Source organism: Coturnix japonica, chromosome 1, assembly GCF_001577835.2.
Source record: "Coturnix japonica isolate 7356 chromosome 1, Coturnix japonica 2.1, whole genome shotgun sequence".
Lineage (NCBI taxonomy): Eukaryota > Metazoa > Chordata > Aves > Galliformes > Phasianidae > Coturnix > Coturnix japonica.
The window spans coordinates 169,500,409-169,522,417 of NC_029516.1; the positions used below are offsets into that span (position 1 = coordinate 169,500,409).

Sequence of the window (22,009 nt, forward strand, 5' to 3'; positions counted from 1 at the left end):
GGCTTCCTGGTCACAAGTGCCTCTAGTGTTATTGGCAGAAGATCAAGACATGTATAGATCAGTTGCTAAAGCTCTTTTCAAAAATATAACTACCACACAGTTGTTAGCTGGAGCAGACTGTCCTTGCTGGTTGCTAGTAGAACCCAAGGCAACCAGTTTTGAGTGAACAATTAAATGAAGGAAGGGAAATTCAGTAACAAAATAGACTGACACTGTAAGTATAGAGAGTTGCAGCTGAAACATTAAGATTACATTTATGAATGAGAAGGAAATGTGAATGTCACAGTGTGGGAACAACAAGAAAACTCACAGAAGGAGGCCTAAAAGAACTGAATATGTTGACTGTACATATTTGTCCAGCAACAGGTTATCAAAACCCAAAATAACTAGGGGCAACTTCCCAGGACAGCCTACAACCAAACTAAAAGAAAAAACTGAGTTATCTAGATATTACAGCAAGAGATAAAGACTGGATAGGAGTATTGGACACTTAGACTGGAAGACAAAGAAAAGTAAGTAAATCCAGAGACAGAAGATTCTAATCACTGTATTTCTCAATGTAACTATCACAAGAGTTACAGATTAATCTGATCACTTGGACAATGGCTTGAGTTAGCACAATAATACATTATCTACACTTCTACTTTTGCTGCAAAAATATTTGAGTTGCACTATTTAAAATACGTCATAAACATAGCACACTCAAGTAGCAATAAACATTCCATTTTTTGTAGTCTTCCAAGCTGTTTCATAACTTTTAATAGGATAGTTTAGACAAGCTATGAAAACTCCACAATCATCTGATAAACTGATCTTTTACAGAAAATGAATTGCAATAGTCACTTACAGTGAGTAATGTCTGGTGGGCCATAAGGATCAGTCATGTAAATGGTGGTAGGCTTTCCAACTTTTAGATACACTACATCTGATGTGTTCTTCAGTATTGCTACTGCCTCTTCATGGGTAACTTCTTCTAAACTATAATTGTTTACCTTAAAGGAGAAATCAGACAGGTGAGTTAGGATGTGGAAATGAACAAATTAACAGAACTGTCCTGCAGTTTTCCCAGTTTAGAAAAACTCAAAGAGCACCAAAGATTATAGAAATAATATTACAGCAGAATACAAAATAAAGGTATCTTAGCACATATATATTCTGATACTGATGTAGTATTTTGATAATACCACAAAAACGTAATGGGTTTAGATCTTGTTAGTAGCTAAATCCTTTGTGATTCTGCTGGCAGTATCATCAGTAGCATAAAACTATATTTTAAAATAGTTTAATAACATCACATCATTTATTGAAACTGCCTATATTACTTGACCAACCATGCTCATCTGCCCAAAACCATCTCATAGAATACATGCATAAGACCTCAGATACGCTTTGGACCTCAAAATCTTTTCAGCCACAGTATGTCATTGGCAATTGAAATAATAAGAGATAAAGTAACATAAAGAATGAGGGGATGTCTATGAGGTGTAGGCGATGAAAACAAACAAAACAAAACAAAATAAACAAACAAACAAACAAAAAAAAAACAGGTCCAAATGGGACCAAAAAAAGATTCAGAATGTGAAAATTAATCAGTTTTCTGGAAACACAGGAGAAAAATGCTGAAGAAACAAGATGATGAAGTACTGGTTCTGTGCTCTGTCCAAAAAGAATAATACTCAATGATAAGAGGACAGGAATACAGATTAAATGGGGATGGAAGCAGTAAGTCTTGACTATTTATGCCTTACTGCCAGGAGAAGGAAATTCAAAGCAAAGTGTCAAAAGTGGTTTATTGTAGAAGGGTATACAAATTATTCCCATGTAAATCCACTACATCTAATGTCAACAATAGGTGTGCTCCTATGAACAGTATACTAAATGATCCCTGCACCAAAAGGTATACAGCCTGAATAAAGCAGTCACAGGACAGAGGAAAGAGATAAAGAATGTAGATACAGCTTTCAGATGTGTGGTGTTAGGAAGAAGAAAAGGCTACATTTCAAGGTGAATGTCATACATGAAACATTTGACTGTGATTTAAAGCACCATCCTTCAACTTTTACAGTTATTACAAGGGTTCCTTGTAAAGTTTATGCATGATGGCAGAAGAAGCTCCTCAATTATAGTGTAAAAACGTACAGCACTAAATCACGTAAGGCAATGCATACTTTCTAGGGAATTTATTTTCAGTAAATTATAGGACACTTGGCTGTTACTCCAAGCTACTGGCAAAGGTATTAACTGGTAATTGGTAACTGGAAAGACATCCAGTTTTTATGAAACACTGGAGGACTGTTCATACTCAGATGATATCAACAACAATAGAGAATGACTGCTCTCAGATATTATTGCTAACTGCAAGGATTCTGTTTAAATTTTCATCCTTGCATAATTCTCAGACTTTCTTTTAAGGTTAATTGAAACAGGCAGTGACAGGCTTATTATAACAACTTGATATGAAGAGCAATGATACAATCAAATGCTCACAGGAGAGCTGCTGACACTGTATGCTGTATTTTGGCAGGTCTTTTAAAATAGAAGTATGATCCCTACCTTATATAAATTTCTCTCTCTTTTTTTTTTTTTTTTTTTTGAAATGTCAGGAACAGCATTAACATACATATGCACTTGTAATAAATATCTTTTAAAGTACTAGACTAGTAGGAAGCAGAAGTGACTGAAAATTAGCCTTTCTTACTGCTGCTTTTCAAAACGATCTCTAATACTGAAAATTCACACTTCTGCCAATACAACTATATAGTTATTCTTTACCACCCCTCCTTCTCTCACTGTCTGTATATTACTACAGAATCACAGGCAGAATAAGGTTGGAAAGGACCTCTGTGTCCATCTGGTCCAGTCCCTGTTTTAGAAGGGTGCACAGGTGGCTTTGGAAGATATCCAAGAAGGAGACTCTATAAACTCTCTGAGCATCCAGTTGGGTTTCATCCTAAATCGACAAGCTTTTTGTTAAACTACCACTATACTTCTATTTAAATAAAATATGTTCTTAGAGAAAAGAAAACACAAAACAAAACAAAGCAAAACTAAAAGGACCTTACATAAAATAACATAGTCCTACATGAACAAAGAAATCTGGAAAGCAGTTTCTAAAACAGGAGGAATGATAATAAAAAGGCATGTTGATATAACAGGAAGGTAATAAGAGAAAGAAATAATACAGGATAAAGGAAATTAAAATACTTCAAAGTTCAATCAAAGATGTGATGGGGGAAATATGTACAAAATATTGCCAAAGAGAAATAAAAAGACTGCTTTTTCTTCTTTGCTTTTACTTATATTTTATTTTCTCCTAAATAGCATAATCAAGGCAATGAAGTGTAAACACAAGCAAGAATTATTTGGAAGTTTTCCTAGATTCATGTTGGAAAATAAAGGCAGTGAGTAGCAGCTGAAGTGAAAAGCTCAGAATTTCCCACAAGGCTGTACAAACACTTTAAAACATAATTTCATTCACAAGAGCATAAGCTGATAGCTGAATAAGATCTCTGGAGGAATAAGTCTGTCTTAATTCATTTTCTTATTTTTAAAGGGATGTATGTATTTAGAATAAGAAGACCAATTCACTCAACGAATGAGACAATGAGGTGATATTCAACTTGTCAGTGGTAATATTTACTTTAGTGTAATATTCCACTTCTGATTCAGAAAGTGGGTTTTCCAGAGCAAATCCTGAGTGAAAGTTGGCCAGCAAACACTCACAGCTTGGCAGCTGTAAATCTAGAAATACTGATGACCTTTTTAAAAACTCACTGTGATTTAAACAGCTGTGAAAACTGAATGGTTTTTCAATCACAGAGTCACAGAATGATGGGGGTTGGAAGGGACCGCAAGAGATCAATCCAACCTGCTAAAGCAGGTACTCTACAATAGGTCACACAGGTAGGCGTTCAGAAGGTCTTGAATATCTCCATAGAGACCTCACAACCAGTTGTTTTTTGTTGATTTTTGGAGCAACACTGAAGGGTCACTGGAATGACACTGGTTATTTCCCAGTCTTCAGGCATGTCACCTATTCACCAGAAGTGGTTCAGTAATCACCTCTGCCAGATTCCTCAGCATATGTGAGTGCACCAATGCTGAAGCCCAATAATTTGCTCTAAGGAGGTAAATCTGCTTGGCTTAACTAACTATCCATAACTCAAAGGACTCCTAAAAGAGCTGTTTAACTGCCAGAATCTGAACAGAAAGCAACTGGCATGCACAGCTGTCACACCACAAAATGAAGAGCATCTTGATCATCTTTGTGAATTAGTGGATTACAACTAGGCAGTGATGTATGGAGCAGAATATAGGCTTCAATGTGCTGGAAATAATGGTTGCACTGTTGGAATATCACAGAGTTTGCACTGGGTGGGTGCTGACTATGCAGAAGGCTCAATATTCCAGAGTCAGGACAGAGAAGAAGACAACCTTTCTCTTGCAACATGATAACACCAGGGCCCATACCACTTTGAAGACTATGGAGCAAATTGTGGATGAACTGTCCTACCATGCCTACTACATAGTCCAAATTTGGCATCTTCTGACTTCCACCTGCTCTTCCTGATGAAAGATGGACTATGTGGGTGACATTTTCCTGCAGTGATGCAGTCATAATTGCTGTGAAACAATGGATCAGCTTCACAGGTACAGATTTTTATGGCTGCAGCCTGCAGGCTCTTGTTTATTGCTGACAAAAATGCACTGCTGATGGTGGTGACAATGTTGAAAATCAAAGTTCTGTAGCTGAAAAATTGCTCTGTCAAACAATGTTATTGTTGTCTTTCTATCTGTGGTAGTTATAATACGGAAATAATTAGGAGGCATTCCTTTCAGAGTAACCTACGTATATTGAAATCATCATTTGTCAATCACTTTTACATTGATTTTGTTTATAAAAAGAATGTTTTGAAGAAAGTGAAATGACATGATGGTGACATAACTGTGTAGGAATGATCATACAGTGAGTATTGTGGGAAGGAATTAACTAGGGCGCTTAACAGCTATCGTTTCATCCTAAAACTGATTATAGCAAATCTACCTTTGAATTCTAGACCAAATATTGTAAGTCTAAAGTAAACAACAGTGTAAAGTTGGTTCAGAGCCCACTGCGGAATCAGAATGGACGCAGCTTCTGAATCCCCAGAGCTGGCTCAGTGCTAATTCATTCTCCATCTCATACAATTACATTTATTCTGATGTACTTCCTTTCTGCTACCCAGCAAATACGAACAATGGATTAGGTACTATCTATTCACACTGCTTTACCTTTGTTTTAATTATGTAATCTCTGTATTTCATCAGCCTTCCTGAATGAAAAATGTGTGCACCAGAATATCTGCAATAACAGGGGGTGTGGATCAAGTGGCATCTACTCTGTACGCGTTTTAAGGGAGTTACTTTAGGTTATACGTAGTTGGGCTCTACAGACTGAACATCTGTTAGCAGCTGTAAAGCAGCGCTAATTAGGAATGCTTTTGGAGAGCATCCGCTGGTACAGTTTCTTTTACAAAAATCACACTTGATTTGTCTCCTCAAAGATCACTCCCACAAGACAGTGAAAATAACCTTGAAAAATCATTTCTGTTCTGAAACAATTGCTATTGTAGATGCATCTAAAATTTAAGTGACCTACTGTGACTACTTCAACACAAATGATTCTGCAGCTATGTGTGATCTGACAGAAACTGATGCTGGTAGGGAATCTTGTGAGGTGCAGTTTGACAGCTGTAAATAGCAACCCACCACAGACCTTGGAAAACACACAATGGTACTTTTTCAGCACAGAATGGTCTTGGAAGCAAACCTGAACATCTGGAAAAAGAAAGCAGCTCCCGTTTTTTCCTTACAGTTTTAGGAAGGAAACAGAATCAAGTTAAATCTCGTGGTGTGTGAGTAACATCACTTCTTAGAAATGTACACAGCCCTAGAAAATCTGATCTCCCTGACTGTACACACTAAAAAGCAACAGGGTAACAAATATGGCCCAAACATTCAAGGATTTAGGGAGTAGTAGATTTGAAAAGTTAACAGAACACTTAGAGCAGTAGCTTAAATTCTATTGCTTTAGAGGTGTCCCTGAAAAATACCTTACTTCTAACTACCAAGGTTTTGTATTAGTAAAAAAACAGTTCTGTAGTGACATCTCATTCCATAGGCAAGCAGTTCCGAGGTGAAATGATAACATCAGACAGAAGAAAGCAATTACAGCTTTGGGGACAACTAACAACAACCTCCAGTGTTTACAGTCCTCAAGATGGAGCTAAGCTTTTCAGAGTGACATGTGGTAACAGAGAAGTTTATGTATAAACAAGCAGTTAGAGGGAAAAGCTGCCCAGAGAGGCTGTACAAATTCTATTCTATTCTAATATTGCTCTCCGTTACACATATACTTCCAGATCAAGCTTTTCATTCTTGCTTAAGAAATTCCAAATAGCAACTTGTTCAATATTCATCCCATATAAATGGGATGTTTTCAAGACTCAATTCTTACCAACCTTGCATGACTGTAGAGCTGAATCTGCTTGAGTTGGAGGATGGACTAGAGGCCTCCTGAGCTTCTTTCAACCTGAATTATTGTGCTAGACTATGATGATAGATGATTCCACTTTGCTTCTGTCCAGTGTCAAAAGAAGCTGACTTGCAGAGACACTCAGTACAGCCATATTCTCATTGTAGGCCTTACTATAGATGTGACTACCAGTCTACAGTTAGGAAGCAGTTTCCTACCAGCTGCAAGTCTCCAGAGAAGAGCTCTGGTCTGTTCATTTTACATATACCTACCAAATTCACTGAGTTCAGTTTTTGGCTGGAGCACTCTTAAGCTTCCTTCAATAATTTTCCCATTGGTTACCTCAGAATTATCCTACACTGGAAAATTTCTATGTGGGAGTGCTTAGAATAATAGGATAGAAGTGCAGGCTCAGTGACATAAAAACATAACCGCACAGATATGCCCTTGTACAGATTTCAAAATAATCACAGTGCTTAATATTTACATAATACATCTTGTGAATGCTTAACACAGTATTAGCAATCTGCATTTAATAACTGTAGGGACATCGAACTGTGAAATGCTCAGATGGCATATCATTGTTTTACATTTCAATATTAGTTTTGATTTTGCAGCATCTCTTTTATTACATCTTAAATTTTAATGAATTTTATTTGCATGTTCTTTGGAATTTGAAAGCATTTTACCCAAACTTATCAGAACAAAGACACGAAAAAGAAACAACCAATCCAGCAGCTGCTGGCAATTCTGTAAGAGTAACACATTCTAGCAGATTTTAGAGAAATGATGGAAAAAATGAAGATTGAGGAAGTGTGCACTACTGAGAGAAAAAGAAAAAAACAAAACAAAAAAAAAACCAACAACAATAAAATGTTGAAATATATAATAAACAAGGAATCAATGAAGCAGCTGTAGACTGTACAGGTGATAATAGCAACACCACACTGATAAAAGCACCAAAGCTGAGGAAAGAAAGCAATGAATTCTTTCTTTTCACAAAGGTACGTGAAGTAAATGGCATGAACTGACAGATACTACCTAGGGCAGAAGAGAGAAAATATTGAAAGTATTCAGGAAAATCAGAAAATCCACAAGTTATATAGAAATCAGGGTGCCCTGATGGAGAGAATCACAAAACATAGCTTTTCATCTCCATGAATTTTAGAAAATGTAAGCGTTGAATTATACAAAGAACAAGTTGCTATTTGGAGTTTCTTATGAAAATAAAAAGCTTGATCTGGAAGTATATATGTAGTGGAGAACAACATTATGATCTTTCCCCCCCTCATTTCACACAGAAATTAAAAAGGGAGATAATTGTAAGTAATGAACTGGTCAATACCGAAAGAAAAGTGGCGTGAAGATGTGACATCAAACACAGTGACAACGACTTCTGGTCATTTTCAGAGGTCAGATTCAGGAGAAAGAATGAAATTATGTGTAGTGATGAATGTAATTACTATTTTTCTACTGAAATTCAAGCTAATTAATTGATGCCGAGAGAGAGAATGAAGAGTTTTTGTGTCTGTGTTTTGTAGATACTATTTATTCCTTTAGGTAAGTGGGAAGAAAATTATAATAAGGTAATACAAAATTGCAAATAACATAAATATTGTGAAGAAATTCTCATCACAGAAAAAAACAAACAGCTGAATGCAAGTAGATTTGCTACAAAGTGGAAAATAACAAAATATAATGTAACTTTGGCAAATACAAATACACATTTCTATAGAAAAACCAGCCAAAACATCATTAAAGAGCCAGGACTTGAATTTCAGTGTGCTGAGAACTTCCACAGAAGAAATATCAAAGAAATGTTAAGTTCTAGTTTCATTTTGCTTTGAGTTTGATAACAGCATTTGATCTTTTAGTTGTTTTATCTGCCTGTGTGGGTTAATTAAAAAAGGTTAAAGTCACCAATCCAGTCACTGAGTAAATGCCTTTTATGTTCTGTTTAATACACAGATAATGAATGGCCATCTTCACATTGACTGGAACACAGTGTCCCTAGCCAATGAAAAAAAAAAAAAAAAGCAGTTTTCTTATAGAAAAGAACATAGACATAGTTTTATAGGCAGAAAAAAGGTCACAGCAATTTTTCACTTCTTAGACATTGTGTCGTAACATGGAGCTACTGCAGTGTAGTTTTTTTTCATAGCAATGATTTAAAGCCTTTTTCTGTACCTGCTGAAATATTTGCAAATGTATTGACACTAATACAACCTGACACAGAGAAATTCTGCTGATTCACCACTCAGTGTTTCCTTACAGGGTATTAAACAAACTCTGAGGGTAGGAAATATTTACCTAGAGAGAACAATGTAGAAGCTCTTCAAAAATTAAGAACAATTTCCCCAAGTGAGATCCATCAGGGAAATAAGAACACTTCAAGAAAAGCATCTTTTATAAAACGTACAAGGATCATCTATATAAAGCATTCATACATATACTGAAATATAGGTAACAGTCAACAAAGAGTTTTGTTGCATCTTTCTACTTTCTTACAAGGATCGGTAGAATGAGTGGGGCTGTAATGAAGCCCCAACTGTAGAAGCTTCGGGGTGAATTTAGACTTGCTGCTGACATGTATAATGCATTTATTCTCTTCTTAGTTAAATGACAGTCACAATAATAAAATCTATTGCCTTTTCTTCACAAAATGTTGGTTTTCCAATATGACAGTGGTTTTGTTTTTGTTTTTGTTTTTTTTTGTTTCGTTTTTTTAACTGTAGTCTCAGAAATACATATAACAATGGGAAGAAATGAAGATAACAGAAATATAACAATTATTAGAGAAGCCGTCATGGTACCTATATGAAAAAACTTTCATCCATACAAAATGCAATTTAAATTTGTCACACTTACCATAAGAAGCCTATCTCCAACCTGTAACCTCCCATCTTTTTGTGCAGCTCCTCCTTCAATGATCTTGGTGACATAGATGCTGTTGTCCCCAGGGATATGTTGGTTTCCCACTCCTCCTGCAATACTGAAACCCAGACCTAGAGAAGATAGACAGGAAAAAAATAAAAATGCATTAGCAGAGCAAGAAATAACACTAAAAGAGAGTTCTAGGGTAGCACATTTGATCTACTGTATGTTTGCAATATTTATTTCACAGAAACACAAATAAAACAGTAGGTATTTGATGGATCAGTACATCTTCACTTTTCCTGGGAGGTAAGGGATGCAAATGAATTTCTGAAATCATTTTTAAATGTACAATTATAGGATGGCAGACATAAAAAGAATCAAACTGAAAATGATTCTACCGCTATGTCTTGTGTTTAGTAGTGGCCAGTAAAATCTGAAGCTTGGACTTCATTTTGATAAATATAAAAGACATCGCAAATTGGCACAACAAAACAAAAGGTATCCTGGTCCATAGAATCTGAAAAATACTGAGAGGCTTACTGCAGATAAAAGTTTCTGTAGTGCCACACTGAAAGTGAAAATGAAAGATAAATGGTGTGCATATTTGAATTTAATTATGCTTAGCATGTTTTCCTAGGACACAAATATCTCTGGCTGTGGATATATAAAAAAGTAAGTGATATCATTTGTGTACATATAATTTTCTCTCTGTGATCTGTGAAATTCCTTAGATGAAGACTCCAAAAGCCAAAATTTGGAGGAATGTCTACAAGCTGGTATGAGTCAGTAAAAGTAAATAGAACATCAATAAATGTAAGAGCTTTTCATACTTTTCCCATCTTCTGACACACTACATATACAGACAAATCATTGCTCTTACTTATAATAACGTTTCTATCTCTCAATCATAGAAAAGGCAGAAACCACTGTATTCTATTTCCACAAAAAATGTACTTCACGAGATTATTTTTTTATAGATCATATATCTAATGGGAACTTCTACCTGAACAAATAAGCTGCTACTGACAATAACCTGCTTAGATTATTGCTTCAACCAGATATTTCACTTTTAGCTGCACAGAAAAATAGTACCTACATAGAGAATAATTACTAATTTTATCTATGAAATACACAGTGCTTAGTCATTCTTACAGCAAACATACTAGTAATAGCTTCAGCCTGAGCAGTGAAAATACAATAGGAAAAAATGAACTGTGTGGAACCTGGCATTTTATCACAAACCCACCGGCTGACTGCTTGTGCCCTAAATTTTAGTGAGGGTTTATTTAATACACACAGGTTTCTTCAGCAGCTGTATGAATACAGAGATAAGATTTTTTGAGTCAATTAAATCTTTTTGGTACATTATGTTTTTTTCTCATAATTTTTTTTTTTTTTTTTTTTTTTGATTGCCATTTTTAGTTTAAAAGAGATGTGAGGTCAGATAACAAAATGGACTCTTAATGGATACCATCATAACAGTAAATTACAAAAAGAAACCACTGAAATTATATCTCAAATTGAAATAGCACTTACTTAATTAAGGTGGCTATTAACAATTCATATAAAGTTAATTCAGAAATATGAGATAATTAAAATAAAGCTTTATTTAACTTCCAGCTAATGCTGGTGATGACTGTTACTATGTGTGTTCTACTTCTGGGACAGCTACAAGGATAAAAAGGCTGTGCTTTCTTCTGCATGGATGACTTTGCTCATTACCCCGTTGAGCGCTTTTGAAGAAACAAGAAGACATTCTAAGAAAACACCATCAACTTAAATTCCCCTTAAAACCTTAGTTATGGGCTAGTAACAGTGATTGAATAATGTTACTTGGTGACATGATTATCATCATTTTGAAAAAAAATAAAAAAATAAAATACAACAACAAAATGCACATTTCTGCCAGTAAAATGAAGTTTTGAGAGAGGCAATGAGTAGGCTAGACTGCAGCTGCAGAGCTTCCTTCAGCTCCACGGCTCAACTAAGGCACAGCTGTGTGAATACAGACTGCAGGGAGTAGTCCTTGAGAGCAGCCCTGCAGAGAAGGACCTAGGGGTGCTAATGGATAAGCCAGCAGTGTGCCCTTGCAGCTCAGAAAGCAAATGGTATCTAGGGCTCCATCAGGAGAGGGGTGGCCAGAAGGGACAGGAAAGTGATTGTCCATCCCTACTCTGCTCTTGTGAGGCCCCATCTGGAGTACTGTGTCCAGGTATGTACAAGAAAGACAGAGAGCTCTTGGAGAGGGTCCAGAGGATAGCCATGATGATGATCAGGGGGCTGGAGCACCTCCTGTACAAAGACAAGCTGAGGGAGCTGAGCTTGTTCAGCCTGGAGAAAAGAAAGCTGGGGGATGACCTCACTGCAGCCTTTCAGTACTTGAAGGGAGCCTATAAACAGGAGGGGAGTAAACTCTTTGAGAGGGTAGATAACAGCAGGACAAGGGGAAATGCCTTTAAGTTGAAAGAGGGAAGATTTAGGTTGGATGTCAGTGGGAAGTTCTTTATGATGAGCGTGTTGAGGTGCTGGAACAGGCTACCCAGAGAGGTTGTGGATGTCCTATTCCTGGAGTTGTTCAAGGCCAGGTTGGATGGGGCCCTGGGCAGCCTGGTCTAGTAAATGGGGACGTTGGTGGCACTGCCTGGCAGGAGAGTTGCAGACTCATGATCCTTGAGGTCCCTTCCAACCCAGGCCATTCTGTGATTCTGTGAAGAATGGGGAATGGAATCTTGGAAACACTTAATTTTACTGAAATTATTTTTGTTAATTGCTAGGACATTAGAAAAATATACTAAAATAAAATTTTGGGGTACATTTCATCACCAATCAACTATGCTCATCATTTAAGCCAATCATCTATGCTACCTTTATAAACAATGGGAATTCATTAAAGGCTTTTAGAGAATGATTCATCTGATCTCTAAGGAGAACTGAAAAGAGACAAGATGAATCACAGTCAGGTCCTGAAAGGCTGGGGACTGGGTGTGGGAAGAAATAGGTGGGAAGATCAATACCAAACAGGTTTACAACCAAAGTTACATTCTCACTTCCAATTATATGAAAGGTTTCTGTTTAGTTCTAAGACCTGCAAAAGGTTTGTGGATCTCTTTTTTCATTGGCTGCATCACATTAGTATATGAGATTTTTACTCTATTTATTACTCTATTTTAAACACAGATAATCATTGAAACTTAGAGGAACATGGGGATCAAGATCTATTCTCTTATCTTAGTCCTTTTCATTGCTGAGTAGAAAAAAATCAAAACAAAATACCATATTTAACTGTGGATCCTTTTTCTTATTAACCCCTGTTGTCAGGAAGACTTTGCCATCAGAATACAGATCAGGAGTCTCTTTGAGAATAGCCCTTTGTCTCACTTCCTACTTCACACACAACCTGCTTTGCAGCAATACCTAAGCTTGGATAGAGGGCCCAATTTCCTCATGCCAGCAATTAGATGGAGAAAAAGATTTCTCCAAGAGGAGAAAAATGATTAGGTTTAATAATGGTATATCCATGCCATGCTTCATTGTAGTTAAAGCCACTGTAGGCACATATATGATGTGTAAAATAGGCAATATGAATCAAACTCTATTTCTTTCCATTTCCAGTGAGTAGGCATTTGTAAAATTCATCTACCTTTGGGATCCACAAATATAGGAGTTGGTTGTGAAGATACTAAAAATACTCAACAGTGCAATGAGGCATTGCTGTTATCATAAAGAGGATAGGAGCAAGGGAAAGAACTTCAGATAAATTGATGATGCTAATAATGATTATAGATATTTATGCATTCTTTTTTTTTTTTTTTCTTCCCTATGGTAATTAGAAAAAAAATAAAAATAAAAATGAAATAACTAAATGAAGGCCTGAATTGTAGCTATTTCAGAAAAATGTAATTAATAACTATTTAAATCTATTTTACATTATTTGCTCTATCTCTAAATGCATCGAAAAGCTAATAAGAACACATAGAATAATTCAATTATGGAATGGTTTGGGTTCAAAGGGACCCTTAAGATTACCTAGTTCCAACCCCCTGCTATAGGCAGTGTCACCTACCTCTAAACCAGGCTGCTCACAGCCTCATCCAGCCTGGCCCTGAATGCTTCCAAGGAGGGGGTATTCACAGCCTCTCTGAGAAACCTATTCCAGTGTCTCACCACATCCGCATTAAAAGAATTTCTTACTAATGTCTAGTCTAAAACTATGTTCTAACTACTTTTCCTGTAAAAAGTAGGTATGGAGACTTCTCCTATGATTATTCCAGGACTGGATATGTGGTAATGAAACCTTTATATGATAATGAAACTATTCTGTAAGATACAAGGGATCAATCATTTTTCCAGTAACCAGAAAGTGAGCCTAGAAGACAAACTGGAGCTATATAAAATCAGAGAAAGATGTGAAGTTAAATGAAAGCCCCATTAGTAACCCAAATGAAATGCTGTGTTTGCTTACATTGCGTGCACATTTTCAAGGTGCTTTTTGTTTGTTTGTTTGTTTGTTTGTTTTGTTTTAAAGTTAGAAAGTGGAAAGAGGGCTTTGGAGGGTAAATTCAGCCTGAGTCCTGCAGTCCTAGCTTAGAAGCTCCAAATAATGGTGCAGCCAAAGGAAATAAAATTTAAATCATAATCTTAAAATGTAACTGATAACCACATCAAAACAATGTACTCTAGAAATGGGCAATTCATATACTCATAAAATGGGCAATTCCTTATTGTTCAGTTCCTGGTTTTACTCCAGCCACAAAGCAACACATCTCAACAGTGTATACCTTTGTGAAGCCACACAATGCACAGGACTTGTAATAGGAACAATAGGTTAGAATATAACAGAATATGGAAGAAAACATTCATGAAAGCACAAGAAGAACTGGGAGCATTCACAGTATCACAGTATCACAGTCTCGTGCGGGTTGGAAGGGATTTTAGAGATCATAGAGTCCAACCCCCGGGATTCAAGCCCCTGTGTAGCAGAGAGGCAATTCTACCACTTGCGCCACAGGGGCTATTTGAGTTATTTTTGTCAAGACTACAAGGTCTGGGCTGCTAAGCAAGCAGCACAGATGTATTGTAGTCAGAAGACCCTGTATTGTAACAGAAGGATGTTGGAAACAAGGATACAGCATCTGGCTGTGTCCTTGGGAAAACTGGTAATATCAATGAAGACATGCATTAGAACAGGCATTAGAACATGAATTAGAACAGGCAGTGAGCAATAATCTTTCCTATGTCTTAGGGAGCCCAAATAAAACAATATTGTGAACACTCCATAACACTGATGGACTCCTAGACTGTATAAAACATCTGCCCAAAAATTAGTTCATGGTCATCAATCAAGAAAATGCCAAGAGGTGTTGTAAGGGTTCCATGCTCCACGTCTTTTGTCACACAAGAGTGAGGCAGATAACCTCTGTACGCTCATTTTCAAGTTTGTGAGGATGCAAATAAATGTTAAGTGAATGAAATAGATAATGAATAAGTGGGTAACTTTTCTAGAAATCTCATGAATACATATCCGCTCTCTTCCCAGTGATTTCTCATTGTGCTTTTGAAAACATTTTCTACAACTGTATGAAACAAACAGGTCTGCTCCAGAACACTGTATGAACTCAAGAATTTGTGAGACTGTTGAAAATAGCAAACCAAAGCTCACATGACCATAAGGTACCTGAATAATTTGCCCCATCAAATACCTTCCAGAGCACCACTTGGAAGTGATGTGGGACACCATGGACATACCACACTCTGGTGAACAACCCAGAAAGGCAGTGAGCAACACAAATGGAGGCAGCTCTTGCCTTTCCACTGACAACCCACCGATACAGAACTTGATTACAGAAATTAGAACTCAGTATTGTTTTACTGTTGAAATTAAGCTTACAGAGCCAAATTAGACAATGTTTAGTTGTCTCTTCCTTTGAAAAAGGATGAATCTTCTCACAAATTCATCAAATATGAAGCAAGGAATTTCAACCCAGGTCTCTAATTAATCTAATTCCACTTACAGGGAGGGAAAGAACATGGATACTATAAAATACATTGATGTATCACAACTGATTGACTTGTTTTGACAGCTACCACAGCTTTACCTACTGCCCTATAAATAAACTGAAACAAGGTTAACTATAAACAAAGGAGGAGCAGAGAATATCTCCCTTTTCCTTTTTGCCCAAGCTTGTAGTTGGCAATTCTAGCCTTTCTAGAAGAGAGATATAACACCTCATAATTGTGGGATTTTAATATGCTTGTTCAAGCCATGGCTTTTGATTAATATTCATTATTGACAGCAAATTTCTTTATTATTCATTATAAGCAAAAAATTACTATATTACACAATGAAAAGTAGAATGTTTCACAATAATTAAATGATACAAGGAGGAACTGATTTTCCTCTACAGAGCTTTATTTCTTTCCATTTTTATTTTTCATCTCACAGATCAATTCCTGAGAAACTGCTAATCCCAGACACAGAATGTGTCATCTTTTTTTCTCTCTCCTCTGTGTTACAGGAGTAGGTTCAAATATCAATTCATTTGAGTGAATTATAACAATTGCTATTCCTGACTCATGTCACAGCTCATATCAGGAGTTAGAGGAATAAAATTTGACTACATTTTGTTCTGTGGATAAAAAATATCAGTCTAAAGTACTGTATGATTCATCAAACTTTAACTAATATTCATAACATGCTTAAAAGCTGACTACATTCATTGCCATCATTTATTCCTTTATTCAGCCATGTTCCCAAATTGCTTCAGAATGCACTTTGTAATGAGCAATTTGGTAATAACCTCAAATGGGAAGGAGGTCCAGAGCCCTACAAAGCTGATTATTAGCTGGTCTTTCCCTCTAGTGGTCTCAGGTTGAAACTTTCAGGTATCTTCCTTATTGTTTTTGACATTACTTTACAGAAATATGTTGTATTTTCGGGTGTTTCCCAGATTATGTCAGATAGAATAAAGATGATTTACAGTGCCACCAGGTAAGAATATTCTTTGAAACCACTTAGTACCAAGCTGAAAATTGTTGTCCCCTTATGCTCTGTGTATCATTATATTCTCATGCTTTCATGTACTTATCCAGCAGATCTTATGCAGCTCTTTTTTTCCAGCCCACAGCCATTTTATTGTGATTAAGTCTATCAATCCTGACATTCTGGCTGTCAGTGCATCACCTTTCCATATTTCTGGACCAACAGAGAACCCAGGTATCAGTAGAGCCTGTGCTGAGCCCTGCCATTTGCTGGTTGCCCCCCCACTAGCTCAGGTTGCCCAGGGCCCATCCAACCTGGCCCTGAGCACCTCCAGGGATGGAGCACCACTGCTCTCTGGGCAGCAGGGCCAGGGCCTCATCACCTTCTGAGTAAAGAATTTTCTCCTAATATCTAACCTAAATCTTGTCTTTTTTTTTTTGTCTAAAGCCTTTTTCCAATCACTATCTATCTGTGTAAAAAGTTGCTCTCCCTCCTGCTTATAAGTTCCCTTCCAGTACTTGAAGGCCACGATGAGGTCTCCTTGGAACCTGTTCTTCTCCAAGAAACAAGTCTAATATACTAAATCTTTCTTTGTAGGAGATGTGCTCTACCCCTCTGTTGATGTAGCCTGGGATACAGATGGCCTTCTGGGCTGCAAGAGTACACTGCTAGCTCACATCCAGCTTTTTTGTCCACCAGGACCACAGAACCATAGAATGGCCTGCTTGGATTGGATCCTAGGGATCATGAATATCCAACCCATCTGCCACAGGCAGAGCTGGCAGTTGCAAGACCCAGCATTGGACCAGGCTACCCATGGCCAAAACTGACATTTTTGGATTTTACTCTCCATGCATAACTACTCCTCCTCAGGATGCTGAAGACAAAGTTTAATGACAGTTTAACCTCACAAACTCCAATGAAGCTAGCTACATCCACTGAACAGAAATAGTGGTTTGGCTGGCTGGTTTGCTTTGAATTCAACTACCTCATTTTTATAGTTAGACTAAAAGAAATACTTTGGGGTCACAATGTCTTGTGTTTCTGACCCAGCCTTTTCCAAGACTCTCCCAACCCAACTGTGCTGTGATTCTGTGCTTCTATGGACTTCCAGGAACATCCTATCCCAACTGTGACAGTATTCTGCGCATCTATGGATTTCCAAGACCATCCCAAACAAACCGTGCTGTGATTCCACGGTTCTCTGGTCCTCCAGAATGCTCCCAACTCAACCATTTCAGGATTCCACGACCCTACAACCTACAGAGCCCCTTCCAACCCAGTCCCTGTACGCTTCTACATCTTCAGAGGTCCCTCCTGACCCACCCGCACTGCACTCCTGTGGTACACGGCCATATAGCTGCTTGTAGGACCTTCACCCATGCCTGGGGCCCAAAAGGGATGGCACTGAGTGCTGTGTGGAGAAACTGGTAGAGAGAAGTAGAGGAAACACCCCACAAGGAGCCTGGGGCCACCAGAGTGGGAACGTCATTGCAAGGAGGGCCTGGCCCTGAGGCCTCCTACCCAGCAGCCACACTTAGCAACCCCCCACGCGCCTGGATGGGCGGGACGGTGACCCCCTGGGGCACCTCCAAGTCATTTTCTGCACAGAACTTTAAATGAGTTCTTCTGCCAGCCTGTACCTGTATCTAGAATTGCCTCAACCCAACTGCAATCCTTTGGCCCTGTAAAATCTAATTAGATTATTGTTTGTCTGATTTTCAAGCATGTCCAGGTCCCTCTGGATGCCCTCCCTCCTTTTCTCAGCTGAGTGTCACAAACAAACTTGCTGAGGTTAAAGAATGATCCTACAGAGGTTAAAATGGCACCTAGGGGAAACTGAATGAAGGAGGGACAGCAGCTTTGTGGCTGACCCAAGTGACAGTGGTAGCAGGCTGGTTTTCATAACTTTGATTGTAACTACCTAAACAAGCCTGCAGTCTCTATTTCAAATTTTACTTACTGCTATCTATGCCATTAGGGACCATATATAATTTTAAAATTGGGCCAGCACACTGCTGCCTCCAGTTCTTTACAGCTGTTCCAGCCTAGCACTGCTTGGGGCTCACTCTGCTTCTGCATTGTTTTTTTGGACCCAAAGGATTTACCTAGGTTCTCTGAGACTAAAGTCAGATATATATGCACTACAGTTCAGAATATGCTAAAATGCCTTTTGAATATTTCAGGGATTTTTTCTGGATTTTGCTCTGGCCTTTATATCCATTTAGACACAATTTTACACAACTACAACCCTCTTCCAACTGTTGGTTTTGTGTTTTTTCTTCCCATTCTTTTGGGTGGAAATACCAAGCATTATAGTGGAAAACAATGACTTAACAACAGCATGAAAGGAATCTGTTGTCAGAACACAGAGTTACACTCCTTGGCTCAAAAAAAGGTTGTTTACATTGCTTGCAGGAGATGATGGGGAAGAGAGACTACAATGCAAATGTTAGTGTACCTGCAAGGCAGCAAGAGCAGGTTTAAAAACAATCACACAGTAGATATAGCAGGTAAAACGTTGAATTAGCATAACACTAAAGCTAATCCTTCTGTAATCTTTAACACAGCCTTCAAAATCTACCTTGTTAAATTGGATTTGTCTGTAGAAAATTTATAAAAATTGTTTAACATGCAAATGAAAACAATTCCTATTTTTCCATTCAGTTTTGCAGTTAAGTGTTTTCCCCATTATGGAGTTTTTGCCTGCATATAATTATCCCTAAAGACATATTCTCTCCAGATGTAATCAAAGAGAAAAGAAACAGGAAGCTAGGAAAATAAACTGAAAGCCTCATTACAAATGATGTTTATTAAACATTTTTTACCTTTTTTTCAAATTAATTTCAAATAGATTTCCCAGAAAGCACAAACAAGAAAAATGGCCTAATCGCACCATGGGAATTCTCAAGAATACCTTAAAATTTAACTTGAAAAGAGAAGGTTGTATTCCTAATTTTTCAGAATAAGCTACTTTTAAAGCATTGTTGAGAATTCAAGTTTGCTGAAAACCATATTAAAACACAACGCCACTATTTTACCAACTTAAATGCAAAAAAAGAAAAAAAAAAAAAAGAAAAGAAAATGATCTTGTGCTTATCATCTACTGACAGTCTAAGAGATATAGCAAGCAGATCAGTTCTCCTCCAAAAAACCACAGTACACCAAGTCCAAACATTCCATGTGAAGAACATTCAAATTATGCTTTAAAAAGATGAAAATTAGTGAAATAAAGGAGAGACATTTGAAATCTGCCATTTGGGAACAGGATTAACTGCTTATGATTTTATTTTCTAAATGTCTTCTCTCTCATTTCCATGCATAGTAGGCATATGCCTTCTCTGAAGCTGCATATTCACACTGTCTTCCTGTTCATACAAGAAGTTTCCACACATTTTCAGCACACCCCCAAGAACAAACAGTACTCAGATCCAGTTGCCAGACATTGGTATTACAGAGGAAGGCAGACATCATATAGCTGGCTCCCTCTGTGGTAGGGTCACTTACTAACTTGGCTGCCTCTGTGGCACAGTACGGTCACAACTAATAGTGTTGAACACAGCATAAGTTGCTGTGGGGCAGAATGTTAGCTGAACTATTATTATTAGTTTCTGTTGTTGTTGTTTGTTTCTTTTCTTTTTTTTTATTTTCCTTTTTTTTTTCTTCTCACTCTATTTGTTTCTGTATTAGCAGCATTTCTCTTCAAAAGGGTATTTGGGGTTTCATCCCACCCTTTGCCATATGCCACGTTATGGATAAAGTAGCAGGTTTTCCTAATTAGCAGCAGAAAGCCAGGTGGGGGATTGCAGTGTGCATTTTTAAGATGCTCATCAAAAGACTCATTAGTACCAAAAAAGGTAACTCTGTTCTCCTCCTTGTCTTTGGCCAAGCTTCCCCAGTGCCTGCCTTTTACTAACCATGAATGTTTCTTAGCCATTAGATTACCAGCTCTAAAACAGCACAAAAAACAAGACAACTGGATCTGATCAGGTGTGTGTTCACCAGCACGGACAATAGCAGGGGTGATAGGTGGGGTGATGTTGGGCTTCATGTCCCTCTTCTTGGTAGCGCATTTTTTTATAGAGGTACTTTAGAATGACTTTGGCTGCTATGGTGAATAATGACTTGCATGTAGGACTAGAAGGTGTTCTGAGCTAGTTTGCTGATGATACTGAATTGGAATAAACTATTGATGTTGTCAAAGGTGGAGAGGCCTTGCAAAGAGATCTTGACAAATTACAGAGCAGGTTTGCAGCAAACTCAACTTAAGGGATGCAGGGACAGAAGCCGAGGACAGGAGACCAGAAGTATCTGTTTAGGCTATCAGAGCACCTGAAAAACTCTCTGTGAAAGTATGCCATTAGAGCATGAGGCCTATTGGGTAGAAAGGGAACAATAAAACTGCTCTCCTAAATTTGAGAAAAAGAAGTTAGCAATTACAGCTTTGTAATGCTCCTGAGGGCTAAAATGTCTGATATTGCTGTAAGGAAAGAAAGGGGTGAAAGAAATAATGGTGCTTATTCAATATTTCTCCAGTTTTTGCTCTGACAGATATATTGGTACCATGAACATTTCCTGATTAGAGAATGAAATATAAAACCTTTAACTCACCCTTCCTAGAGAAGTACTGAGCTTGAGAAAGCTGAATTTACTGACCACTGGTTGCCCTATGAGAATGGCATTTAATTCAGGGAATGCTTGCACACGTGGGTTGAATGCAGTAGGAAATCCTTTATTTTTTCTTTTCTAATACAGGTTTTTAAGACAACTAGCCACATTACCATAAATATGCTTTTGTAGCCATATTTATTTTTACATTATCCTCTGTTCAAAATACAGTTTTCCCTTGAGATCAATTTGATAATCTTCTCTAAAGTAGGCAGAGGTATCTGGATATGGGATCAACATGGCAAGGCTGATCTCACTTGTAAAACCAAGACAAGTCACTTTCCCCGATCCCTCTCATCTTTCCACCAGAAAATTTTGATAAAATACTAAAGATTTTATTTTAATTTTTTTTAAAAATTATTATTATTTTTTTTTTTATTTTTTCCCCCCTTCCAGTGCTGGTTAGAGTTCAAGGATGTGACTTGGATCTAAGCAGCAAAAACACATTTCATGGATCCTCTGCAGTGGCTTGAGACAAGCAGGCAGTTACAGAAACCTTGAATGCACTGATGAGATTCAAAGAATCTGCTATTACTGTAACAATATATAGTACCTTGGGTTCAAAGTATGAATTAAGGTTCACTCTCAATACTTGAAGTATACAAATTGTTTCAAGCTTGGGAACAAAATCTGTGCTGACAGTCGATCATGGTTTGGCTGTCATTAACAAATAGCGCCTACATAATTTTCAGCTTAGTTTACCATTAATTACTGCAATTACTGACAGCAGCACAAATTATTTCATCTTCTAATAATATAAAGTGAAAAGCACCTGATCCTGTAGATGTGCACACAAAGATTTGTTTTACAGTTATTACTTTCTGATGAGATGTTCAGTTTTTAAATCGTGATACAATGTGAAGCTGTGCATTTCACACTATTTTCAGATCAAGATTCATTACTGAAATCTACAGACTCGACACAGGAAATAATTATTATAATTCACACACACACAAAAAAAGCTTTTTGCT

General features: G+C 37.4%; 1 protein-coding gene across 27 annotated transcripts in view; it reads right to left on the reverse strand.

Annotated features, from left to right (window-relative positions):
- DLG2 (discs large MAGUK scaffold protein 2) overlaps nt 1–22,009 on the reverse strand; it is a 964,547-nt gene that overhangs the window by 261,441 nt on the left and 681,097 nt on the right. For all 27 annotated transcript variants that reach the window (XM_032442247.1, XM_032442245.1, XM_032442250.1 and 24 more), the window contains 2 exons: nt 9,383–9,519; nt 848–992 (listed from right to left, as the gene is read on the reverse strand). In XM_032442247.1, the coding sequence (XP_032298138.1) occupies nt 848–992; nt 9,383–9,519 (282 nt within the window). The remainder of the gene's footprint in view (nt 1–847; nt 993–9,382; nt 9,520–22,009) is intronic.